The sequence below is a fragment of the Mastomys coucha genome, unplaced genomic scaffold (genome assembly GCF_008632895.1).
Source record: "Mastomys coucha isolate ucsf_1 unplaced genomic scaffold, UCSF_Mcou_1 pScaffold9, whole genome shotgun sequence".
NCBI classification, from domain to species: domain Eukaryota; kingdom Metazoa; phylum Chordata; class Mammalia; order Rodentia; family Muridae; genus Mastomys; species Mastomys coucha.
Genome location: NW_022196915.1, coordinates 53,761,556 through 53,773,525, shown reverse-complemented (window position 1 = coordinate 53,773,525; position 11,970 = coordinate 53,761,556). Strand labels below are relative to the sequence as shown.

General features: G+C 43.8%; 1 protein-coding gene and 1 long non-coding RNA gene across 5 annotated transcripts in view; one reads left to right on the top strand and one right to left on the bottom strand.

Moving 5' to 3' along the window:
* Nucleotides 1-2,190: 2,190 nt before the first annotated feature.
* On the bottom strand, nucleotides 2,191-5,084 carry LOC116085367. The gene is made up of 3 exons (XR_004116514.1): nucleotides 4,965-5,084; nucleotides 4,061-4,315; nucleotides 2,191-2,539 (listed from the first exon to the last, which is right to left on the bottom strand). It is a non-coding gene; the product is annotated as an uncharacterized LOC116085367 (long non-coding RNA).
* Nucleotides 5,085-5,979: 895 nt separating this feature from the next.
* Ppp2r2a (protein phosphatase 2 regulatory subunit Balpha) overlaps nucleotides 5,980-11,970 on the top strand; it is a 71,744-nt gene continuing 65,753 nt past the window's right edge. The window contains exons 1-2 of one of the 4 annotated variants that reach the window (XM_031362929.1): nucleotides 5,980-6,009; nucleotides 7,764-7,833. In XM_031362929.1, coding sequence (XP_031218789.1) covers nucleotides 5,995-6,009; nucleotides 7,764-7,833 — 85 coding nt within the window. In that variant the 5' untranslated portion in view covers nucleotides 5,980-5,994. Of the gene's footprint in view, nucleotides 6,010-6,763; nucleotides 6,779-7,763; nucleotides 7,834-9,750; nucleotides 9,835-10,140; nucleotides 10,243-11,970 lie in introns of those variants that run through there. The other 3 variants (XM_031362930.1, XM_031362932.1, XM_031362933.1) reach the window with 3 other exon arrangements.

Here is an 11,970-nt window from a genome sequence, read left to right as displayed (position 1 = left end):
GCAATCACATGGTTGTCAGCCAAGCCCTATACTGTCGATGTAGAGATTGGCCAAGGATGGTGTGATCACTGGGGCCTTATTTATACCAGTATGTTCAGCTATCCTTTGTTCTCTCTCTCTCTCCCTTTCTCTCTCTCCTTCTCTCCCTCCCCCTCTCTCTGTCTTTCTCTCTGTCTCTGTCTCTGTCTCTGTCTCTCTCTCTCTCTCTGTCTCTCTCTCTCTCAATCTGGCCTTGAACTTGATGCCTCTGAACTTTTGAATCTTCTGCTTTCACCTCCCAGTACTGGAATTACAGACATGAGCTGCCACCGCTTAGGCTGTTCTAGGGATCAAACCCAAAGCCTCAGGTGTGCTATGCTAAGCACTCTTCCAACTGAATTATATCTCCAGACTCTTCAATTGTCTCCCCTCCCCGCCCCGCACCTCAATTTTGGAAAAATAATGTAGTTTTGACATTGTCATTGAACACCAACCAGAAAGACTGTGATGTTTCACAGCACAGCAATTTAAATAAATGGCCAGCAGCTTCGGAGTGTGTCTGACACGGTCAGAAAACGTCTAAGCCACCTGAGACAGTGGGGCGCTACATGTCTGTCTTTCTATCCCCTGTGCTGTATTCAGGTTACCATGTGGCTTCTGGTGCTCACTCAGACAGGCAAAATGTGAAGGGTACATCCCTTCCACCCTGCTCCAACCAGATCCTAGAGAACACGCCAGTGAGTCACTGCCAAAGCAAGCAGTGCCCTTCATCTGGAGAGGACTCTGGATTTAATCACCAAGTGCCGAAATGCAAAGCCACATTTGATTCCCCCTATCTGATTTTAGGAACTTGAGTAACATGATGGCAGGATCAGTTATTGTGAATAGCAGAGAATCTACTTCTCTGAAATCTATTAACCCTGAAACACAAAGTCCTTGGAGATCACAACTTTGCAAGAAGCTGGGCATGAGATAGCCCAGACTCACAGTCCCAACACTCATAAGGCAGCAGAAAGAACACCACTACTTTGAGGCCCTGCCTGGTCTACAGAGAGAGTTCCAACCTAGCCAGTGATACACAGATGGAGACCCTGTTTCAACACACCCCCGCAAAAGAAAAAACAAAAACCAAAAACCAAAAAACAAAACAAAAAAACAAAGGAGGAAGACTCAAGCTTAACACGGAGTTCGTAATGCACTACTGACAGCAAGACAGACATACTGCCCCACAGCTCTTTCAGGCTTCTGCTGAGAGACTCAGTCCAGTCATAAGCTGGGGAACAAATCTTTAGATGAGCCAGAGGAGCCTGCCTGTCGCCTTCAGGGTATGAAGTGACAGTATCGAAAAGGATTATCTGGGAGTAAGTGAGCCTTTCTCTGCTCTTGGTGAACTTAAGCCAGGAGCTGGGATACAGGATGATTGATGGCCACTGAAGCTACCCCAAGCCGGTGGCTACACTGTCGCGTCAAAGCACGAAGGCACTCAGATGTCAGTAGAATTCTCTGAAGGGTTTTCTACGCCCCTTTTGCTCCCCAATAATTGCAGAGTGTTTCTACACCCACTCTCACCCATTTTAGCTCCTGAATAAAGACACAGAGACCTGATTATTTTTTTGTTGTTGTTGTTGTTGGTTTTTTTTTTTTTTTTGGTTTTGGGTTTTTTGGTTTTTTTCAAGACAGGGTTTCTCTGTGTAGCTCTGGCTGGCCTGGAAATCACTCTGTAGACCACAGTGACCTTGAACTCAGAGATCTGCCTGCCTCTGCATCCGAGTGCTGGGATTAAAGGTGTGCGCTCCCCCTTAACCTCTCTCCCCTGTGAGGATGATCATTTTTGAAGCATCTCCGAGAACTGGTGAGAAATTCGTGTGCCAATAATGAATGTTTTCTGTGCCCAACAAGATAGGTGATGTTGGGTTACTCATCTAGTGAGGGGGTGGTCACATGCCATGTGTGTGTGACTAGCTCATGATGCACTATGGGTCTTGCCCTTACTTCCTCCTGTCTCAGTACTGCTTTTCTTCAAAAACATGTCCAGGAGGATAAGAAGATGGCTCAGTGGGCAAAAGTACCTGATGCCAAGCCTTATAACCTGACTAAATTCAATGCCAGGACACACAGGATTGAAGAAGAAAAATTGTTGTCCTCTGACCTCCACATGCATGAAGTGGTATGTGTACAAACACCACCCCCCACATTGAACAAATAACTAAATAGATAAATAAATATAATATAATTTAAAAACATGTCTAGGGACATGAGGGTAAGGGAGTCCAGTATTTGTTGTTGTTGTTGTTGTTGTTGTTGTTGGGATGTAGGAGTTAACATAACCAAAATACATTGTATATTTGTGTAACATTCTCAAAAGATAAAGAAAAACATTATGGGTGTTTTAAGCAAGAGTGTGTGTTCTCAGCAGCAGTTTTTAGTGAGCTGAAACCTCTATGAGTGAAAGAATGAAGGCAGGTGGCCTTGCACTTGATCCCAGCTTCCTCCACCGTGTGACCATCACTCTCACACATCCAGCAGTTTCTGTTGTCCTCAATTTCCATACTGCTGGTAACTGGAATAAGGATGAAAAATGATACTCAGTGACATTGTCCTCAAGACAGCTACCACCCTTTGGCCAGCTTGCCACTTCTTTTCTGGGTGCTCAGTTAAGGATGAACCCTGGCATCGGAGTGCCCAGGTTTGGATCCTAACTCTATACTGCTCATTAGCTGACAGCACTTGCTTGTAACATGGGGTACCAGTGCATCTGCCCTGGGCTATTGAGAGGCACAAATGAGTTAACGAAAATCTGGACCAAATGAAGATTGTAACAGATGGTACGTTTCTACCACCTAAGGACAATGAGACCTTGGCAATGTCCATGAACAGCTTCTTACTCAGCCAGGAGTAGTACAGTCTTATAATCCCAGCATTCAGGAGGCTAAGGCAGGAGGATCACTGAGAGTATGAGAACAGATTGGGCTATGTAGTAAGTTCTATGCCAGTCTGCACTGCAGGGTCAGACCTTGTCCTAAACAAATGAACACAATACATTCCTCTCTGGTTTGCAGTAATGTTGGTGCAAGACCACATCCTTGTGCCCAGTTGTTTAAAAGTCCAGCTCAGGGCCAGAAACATGGCTCAGAGGGACAAAATGCTTGCTGTACAAGCCTGGTGACCTGAGTTTGATCCCTGTGACCTCCATACATGTGTTGTGACATATATGTACCTGCATTCACAAACACACATCATACACATACTAATAAATAAAATTAAACTTCATAAAGCACGGCAATACAGTTATGCAATAGTATGTAATATTTGATAATGTTTATAAAGCACTATGTAACTGGTCTATGCATTTGTTATATTTTTATCTCTGTTTCATTAAAAAAGAAATAGAGAGGGGGCTGCAGAGATGGCTCAAAGGTTAAGAGCACTTATTGTTCTTGCAGAGGACCTGAGTTATTTCCAGCACCCTCATGGTGGCTCATTGCCATCTGTAACTCCAGCTCCAGGGATCAAACAGCCGCATACATGGTGCATAATACATATGTGCAGGCAAAACAGTCATACACATGAAGTAAAATAAATAGATCTTTTCAAATGAAGTATTAAAAAAATTTAAATGACAAAATAGTATGACAAGTTCTACCAGCAGCCGTGATCAGTACATCACCGTGTGTGTGTGTGTGTGTGTGTGTGTGTGTGTGTGTGTGTGTGTGTGTGAGAGAGAGAGAGAGAGAGAGAGAGAGACAGAGAGACAGAGAGACAGAGAGACAGAGAGACAGAGAGACAGAGATACAGAGGATGGAAGCTAGGACTTCACACACACTAATCTTCCTCACTGAGCTATATCATCAATTGTGGAGGTCAGCCTTGAACCCACTCCATAGCCTAGGCAGCCTTTGAATTTCCGACCCTCCTTATCAGCATCCCAGGTGGCTGGGGTTGCAGGCCCGCACCACCAGTTGGTTCATCAATACCCTCGAGGTTTGCCTGAGTGCACTCGATCATATTGATTTGTGCACAGAAGCCCCTGACACTGCCCTTCCCAGACAGTTTCCCATCATTAAGTCACACTCAATTGTACCTGTCCAGGGTTCGGCTCAGTGTCTGACACCATCAGTGAGTACAAAGCATGTAGACTGCTGTTAGAATTACTACCACCACTGTTCCATTTGAAAACACTGACTCGTTGAGCCTCAGAACAGATGCAGACGATGCTGACAGATGTCACATCTATGGACAGAAGGGCCTCACTTCTCATCAAACCACAACGGCTCACTGCAAGTGGCACTTGTGATTCACTTTTCCACTCTGTGACCAAAATCTCTGACGGAACAATCTATAGGAGGAAAGGCTTACTTTGGCTCACAGTTTCACCCAGATTTCAGTCCATCATGGTGGGTAGGCATGTCTGCACTAGGGGCACAACATATGTTTTTGTGGAACTAGAGGAAGTGGCCTACTCCCTCCAGGCAGGGTCGAGCTCCCAAAGTTTCCAAAAACCCCAAAAGGCACCACAGGCAGGTGAACTGGCATATGCCTTTAATCTCTGCAGGAGAATCTCTATGAGTTCCAAGCCAGCCAGGGCTACACAGTAAAACATTGTCTCCAAAGCAAAAATAAAACAAATAACAAAAACCAAACGGTACCATGAACTGGAGACCAAGCATAGCTTATAAGGTATAGGGTTTTTTTGTGTGTGTGATTCAAAAAACAAGAATACTTTTAGCCGTGAGCCCTGATTTCCAGGGATGTACAAAAGCAGTACTCTAAGGATACTGATTTGTCAAATGAGACATCTCATATCATACCTCTTTTACCAAGAACTCAGGGATTCCCAAAACTTTGGGTTATAAACATGGATTCCCCCGACCCCCTTCAAAAAACTTAGATGCATACCAATTTGCTTGGAACAGATCACAGACACACAGACACACACACACACACACACACGTACACACATTTTGTATGTAATATATTTCACTGACCTCATTTTAAGATTTTCCTTCTGTAGACATGAGAAAAATTAGAAAAAGGAAGTTCTGGAACAGAGCTTCTTTCCAAAATTCTTTGAGGCTTGTCTCCATGGTGACAGTTTCAAATGCCAAGTTCCAGGGCCACGTCTTCATTTGATGAACCTTGGGATCCAATTATTTCTCATTATTATTTTTAACTTCTCCTCTTGCAGTGCTTCTCTGTCTTGGCCCATATACTAGAATCACATGGAGGCTTTTTTAAAAAACCTCTCAGGGCCCAAACCACACCCTGATCAAGGAAATCTGAATTGGTAGAGGGTGACGACAAGCCATCCTAGGCATCTCAAGCCAACCTTAGCATTTCAAGCTCCCCAGCCGATTGGACCCCCCCTCCCCGTGTTTAATGTTCTTCTCTTGCTGCTGAGACCATTGCCTGACTAGAAGCGACTCAAGGGACGGAAGTTTTGCCTTTGGCTCATGGTTTGAAAGGGCGCAGTCAGTGAGGCAGGTTTGTAGGGGTTCACGTGAGAGTATGGGGTGAGTTTACTACTATCTCAGGAGACCAGAAGCAGAGAACTCAGAAAGCAGAAACCAGGCAGGGTTACTACTAACCTCTAAGCCCTTCTCTAAGACCCTATACCTGCCCCTAGGTCTCTGCATTAGTTACTTGTATCACGGCTGGGACAAAATGCTTAACAAAAGAAGTTTAAGGAAGGAAGAGTCTGGAGTTGGAGACATGGCTCAGTGGTTAAGAGCACTTACTGCTTTTGCAAGGGACCTGGGTGTGATTCCTAGCACCCATGTGGTGCCTCACAACCACCTGTAACTACAGTCCTAGGAGATCTGATGCTTCTTCTGTCCTCCACGGGCTCCTGAATGTACACAGTGTTGTGAGGGTATGCATGTACACACATGTGAAAAATAAACGGGTTTTGTTTTTTGTTTTTTTAAAAAGGAAGGAGTTTGTTTTTCCTCAGTATCATTCAACAGAGCAAAGAATTCATGAGCTCAGGGGCTTGGTGTACCTGGTCACATTGCCTCTATGGTGGTCAGAAGGGTGAGTGAGACAAATGCTGGTGCTTTTACTCAGTTGGGGATCCCAGTCCGTAGATTGAGAAAACCCACATTTAGAGTGGGTCATCCTATCTTAATAAATCTTTATAGACTTCTCTGGAGACTTGTTTCCATAGTGATTCTAAATTCCATTAAGTTGCCAATAAAGCTTAACTGTCACAATTCCATATCTAAAAGTCTCCACAGTCTTCCAAAATGGCCCCATCAGCAGAGGGCCAAGTGTTCAAACACATGAGCCTGTGGAGGACATTATACATTTAAACCATAACGATCTCCATCATAAGGTAATAGTGCCATCAGGCTGGAGTGGTGGATGGTTCAGCAGCTATACACACTTACAGAGGACCTGAGTTTTGTTCTTAGCCTTCACCTCTCTCAGCTCACCACTGCCTATTACTCTAACTCCAAGGAAACTAATGCCTCTTTTGCTGGCTAACTTTATGTCAACTGGACCCAGGCTAGAATAATCTGAAAGCAGGGAACCCCAATTAAGAAAATGCCTCCATAAGATCAGGCTGTAGGCAAGCCTGTAGCATTTTCTTAACTAGTGATTGATGTGAGCGGCCCAGCCTATTGTGGTTAAGGGTACCTCTGAACTAGTAGTCCTGGTTTCTATAGGAAAGCAGGCCGAGCACAAGCCATGGGGAGCAAACCAATAAACAGCACCCTCCTTGGCCTCTGCATCAGCTTCTGCTTCCAGGTTCCCTCCCTGCTTGAGTTCCTGTCCTGACTTCATTCAGAGATGGACTATGGTATGGAAGCATAAGCCAAATAAGCTCTTTCCTCCTCAAGTCGCTTCTGGTCATGGTCTTTCTTTCTTTCTTTCTTTCTTTCTTTCTTTCTTTCTTTCTTCCTTTCTTTCTTTCTTTTTTCTTTCTTTCTATTTATTTATCTTGGTTTTTTTGAGACAGGGTTTCTCTGTATAGCTCTGACTGTTCTGGAACTCACTCTGTAGACCAGGCTGGCCTCGAACTCAGAAATCGGCCTGCCTCTGCCTCCCAAGTGCTGGGATTAAAGGCGTGCACCACCACTATCTGGCGTCGTGGTGTTTCATCACAGCAATAAAAACACTAACTAGGACAACATTGGCCTCTGTAGGCACTTGCACTCTGTGAGTTCAAGGTCAGCCTGGGCTACATAGTGAGTTATAAGACAGCCAGGGCTGCATAGAAAGACATGGCATCAAAAGAAACAATGAATGAATGAATGAATGAATGAATGAATGAATGAGTACTTCATGGTTGTTTGGCTGTTACTATATATAGGCTCTTGGCTTATTTCCTTTTATTCTTACATGATTCAGGACCTTAGATACATTCCTCCCTCAGTCATGTTGTCTTGACTTTCATGAGTATCCTAGGGGCAAAACATAGTTAGTTTCCCCTAAATATCTTGCTTGAGACCCAAAACCCTTCAGAGACAAAGAAAGGCAGCCTATGTGGGTGGGTGCTGGCCCCTGAGGGGAATCTTAGGTTTGGAAAGAGTTCTGCCAGGAACTGCAAGTGGGACTTCATAGCATCCTCACGTGACCTTCAGAAGAAGTCACTTGTTACTTTGTAGGGGCTTCGAACTTTGACATAGTGGAGGAGGCTAGAGGCGGAGGAGGCGCTTCAAATAGCGTCTGTAGGGTGTGCCTTGTCTCCTTCTGTGGCTGAAAGCAATTTGAACTTTCACTTTTGTTATAGTTTATTGCTTTCCATATTAGAAGTTATTAAGTTCAATTTTTTTTTATTGCAGTGCTACCAACATAACCTACCACAGCAGAGGTTTTTTGTTTTTGTTTTTACTTTTTGCTGGTCTATTAAAGGTAAGCTGTATTTGCATCTAAACTTCCAACCTTCTCTAAAGTCATTTTTAAACGTTAGTAGATACATTTATCACCTTTTCCCCTGTGCGTTGAAGAGTTTCTCCTAAAGACAAGAAATGAGGTAAAGCCAGACCGGGGCATATGTATGGCCTAGAAATGAGTTTACAAGTTTTATCCATAAGGACTTTGGGGGGGGGGTCAAGACAGGGTTTCTCTGTATATCTCTATAGCCTTGGCTGTCCTGGAACTTGATCTGTAGACCACTGTGGCCTCAAACCAGAGATTGGCCTGTGTCTACCTCCCCAGTGTGGAGATTAAAGACATGAGCCACTACCACTGGCATTCAAGAATTTTTTTTTTTTTATCCTGATAGTTTTTGATTGATTGTTTTCTTCTTGGCAGTCTTAGAGATTGGATTTAGGGCCTTGCGCATTGCTAGGCAAGTATGGTACCACAGATCTCTATGCACAGCTTTTATTTATTAACTCACATATCTGTTTACTGTTTGTGCTTGAGATTGGGTTTCCAGGAACCCAGGTTAACCTTAAATTCCCTATGTATTTAAAGTTGAGGATGACCTTGAACTTCTTACCCTCCTGCCTCTACCTCCAGAGTACTGGGGCTATGGGTGTGTGCCAGCACAGGGAGTTTATAAGGTGATGGAAATGGGACTCAGGGCTTCATGAAGGCTAGGCAGGCACTCTGTATCACATTATATTTTTTTTCTGTTTTGAGACAGGGTTCAGATAAGTTGTCTCATAATTATGTATAAATAAAATATTATTTGTTATATATATTTATATATGTGCACATAAGAAAAAATGCACATATATGGGGGGTGAGTGGACAACTTGAGGGTGTTGGTTTTTCACTTCACTGTGTGGGTTCTGGGAGGAATAGAACTCAAGCTGCCAACCTTGGTAGTAAGCACCGTAATCCACAGAGTCATTTTGCTGCCCCCACCCCCCACCATTAGTATTTTCAAAATGTGTTTGAGCTTGTGTTTCTTATAAGTGCTCTAGATCGGAATGGAGTACAATGATAAACACTTGGGAAGCACATGGCTTGGTGGAATAATACAGGGAGCTTTTACTGAGTGGACGGAGAGCCATAAACTGGCCCTTGCTCTCAGCCTTTCCTCTAACCAGCTGGCTGACCTCCAGCAAGCTATTTCCATTAAGTAACAAATGCCTCAATCCCTTCTAACCCTAGTGTGCCCCTTTACTTTGGGAAGAACTTTAAGGTAACATTCCTGACAAAGTTAAGGAGCTGACCAAACACAGAATATGCTACTTGGGATTTCCGACACCATCCAGAATAACTTGATGATCCTTGAACCCTGAATTGTGGCAAAAACAAAGGACCACAACAATAAAAACAGAAGTAAGCAGCCTTTGCCTCCTTCAAAATCTCAGAAAGAAGAGAAAGATTGCCACCCCCTCCCCTGTGCACCCTGAGCCATTGCTCAGGGCTCAGTATTGGACCTGGGTTTGCCTTCAGAAGCCCTATTGTTGTATGTGGCTTTGTGAAGTTGTAACCAGAGTCCAGGAGCTCTGGGTGCCTGTCACCACAAAGGCCAAGGAGGAGAGAGAGAGAGAGAGAGAGAGAGAGAGAGAGAACTGAGACTTTAAAGCTGTGTGGTACTCAGAAAGCTAGTGATCTCAGAAGGCAGCCAGCCAGTTGGTATCCTACAACCTTCCCCTTCCCCCTCAAAAGTATCTTTCATCTCCTCTCCAGACAGCAAGCTTTATAGGGCATGGAGGTGGGATGGGGACAAAGAGAGTCAAGCGTTTTGGAACTCAGTCTTGCCCCTCTGATTAGGTGCTGGCCAGTGGTGTTTCTGAGAGTCCGTTGATGTCTGTATCTCCCTGGTTCTCATCCCTTGAATTCTAGAATTCTCTTCTCATTCCATGTATATCTTGAGTTGGGTGCTCCCTCAAAGTCTGGGTCAAATCTGTTTCTGCTGGTATCTGTGTAAACTGACAACATGACTGCTCCATGGTATGATTAAGGAGAAGGATTTTAGCGGAGAGAGAGAGCATGGCTAGGAGACTGTATCTGGCCAAGGGAGAAGCAGGAGCAGGACATGCTAGGAGGGGGGAAGGAATTAGCATATCCAAAATAGTAGTGGTATAAAGAGGGGTACGGGTGGCTGGAGGTAGTTTTAGGAGAGGGGAAGAGGACTCTGAGGTATGTAACTGATACTTGTGATGCCAAGGGAGCCTGGAGGGCAACAGGCACTTCGTTTAGTATGCTAATAGGCACCACCGATAGCCTTTTCTCCATCCTGCCATTTGGGATTTGTAGAAATGGAATTTCCTATGGACATGACAGTATCAACCTTGTAATACTCTGGGCCTCATGGATTGAGAAGGAGTTAACAGAACAAACTTCTATAGCATGCGTATGGTAAGTTAGGATTAACATATAATGTGTTAACATATTCTGTCATAATATCATAACAGATTCTGCCATATAGTGTGGAATAATACAATTGTGTCATTATAATATAGAGCACGAAGTATCCCCATGTGTCCCTTCTCTCCCCATAAAAGTATGAGCCAATACTAGTGGCTCTTTTCTGTTTAGATAAATGAAAAATAAACTGTTTATCTCTCTAAAGGGACTAGAAGTCCCAAGGGTGGTAGCCCGGGATGTAGTCATCAGTGTTTGAAGGTTCTTGTTTGTTTTTAAACATTTGGAAAGCTTCATTTTTATTTGTGTATATTTATATGTGCTTGCATGTGTTTATGTATGCCACATGAGTATAGGTACCCTCAGAGGCCAGATGTTTTTGGGTCCTTAGAACTGTAATTACAGGTGGTCGTGAGCTGCCCAGTATTGGTGTTGGGAACCAAACTTGGGTCCTCTGCAAAATCAGTAAGTGCTCTTAACTACTGAGCCAGTTTTCAGCTCCTTGTTTTGTTTTACTTCTTTGAGAAAGCGTCTCATGTAGCCCAGGTTAGTCTCATACTTGCTAGGTAGCCATGGATGACTTTGAACTCCTGATTCTCCTGCCTCTACCTCCCAAGTCTTGCCTAAGATTCTGATATGCATCATTACATGGGTTTTTTGGGTTTGTTTGTTTTGTTTTTCTAGACAGTTTTTCTGTGTAGCCCTGTTTGTCCTAGAACTTTCTCTAGACAAGGCTAGCCTCAAACGCAAAGAACCAACTTGCTCCTGCCTCCTAAGTGCTGGAATTTAAAACATGGACAACTATACCTGGTTTACTTGTGGTTTTATATGGTGTTGAGGATAGAACCAGGGCTAGGTGCATGCTTGGCAAGCACTCTATAAACTTACCCACATCTCCAGCCAGATTCTTAGATTTTTGAGTCCTTAAGACACACATGCTACTCTAAGACAGTTGGAAAAAAGTCGGCCAAGAACACACCAGAGGCTCCAGTGTTTAGACTAAATGCCCCAGGGCTGTGAACAGCAGGAGATAAGATCTTAGGGCTCAGGAAGTGTTGCTTTGTCAGTGCTTGTCAATCAACCTTAATGGGACTGTGAAGGAGAAGAGAGAATCTCCAGTTATGGGGCTTAGGAAGAGCCGTTCTCATGTATAGGAGCTATAGAATGCCCCTAGCTAGATTTGAGTGAAATCAGGTCTCATACAGTGAATGTCCAAAAAGAGGTCAAACACACAAACAATAGTGCAGTAAATCCCATGATGCATTATAAAACACTGGAGCGGAGCTGCCCTCTGGGGAAGACAGAGCAGCAAGGATTGTCTAGCAGTCTAGATGAAAATAAGCAGTGGCCTCCAGCGTGTTCAAATTGTTCCTTAGCAAGAGTCAGAGAGAACCTTTGCTAGGAAGCACAGCTGTTTTCTCGCTAGTCAGTGAGTCTTTCCTGTGTACACATGTCCCACACATCTGCTCTGTCATCACAACAAGAAAAAGGCTTCCAACTGACCATATAGGTCTATTTTAGTAAATATTCTAAATTAAGACTTTTGTGCTCAACTATGTAGAGAGTGGACATCATAATTGGAAGGTCAACGTAAATATTAGGACTACAGAATAGGCTTTTTAAAGATTTTATAGATAATCTTACTGTTTTAAAGATTTATTTTTATTTTAAGTTGAGGGGGAGAGAGAGAGAGAGAGAAAGAGAGAGAGAGAGAAAGAGAGA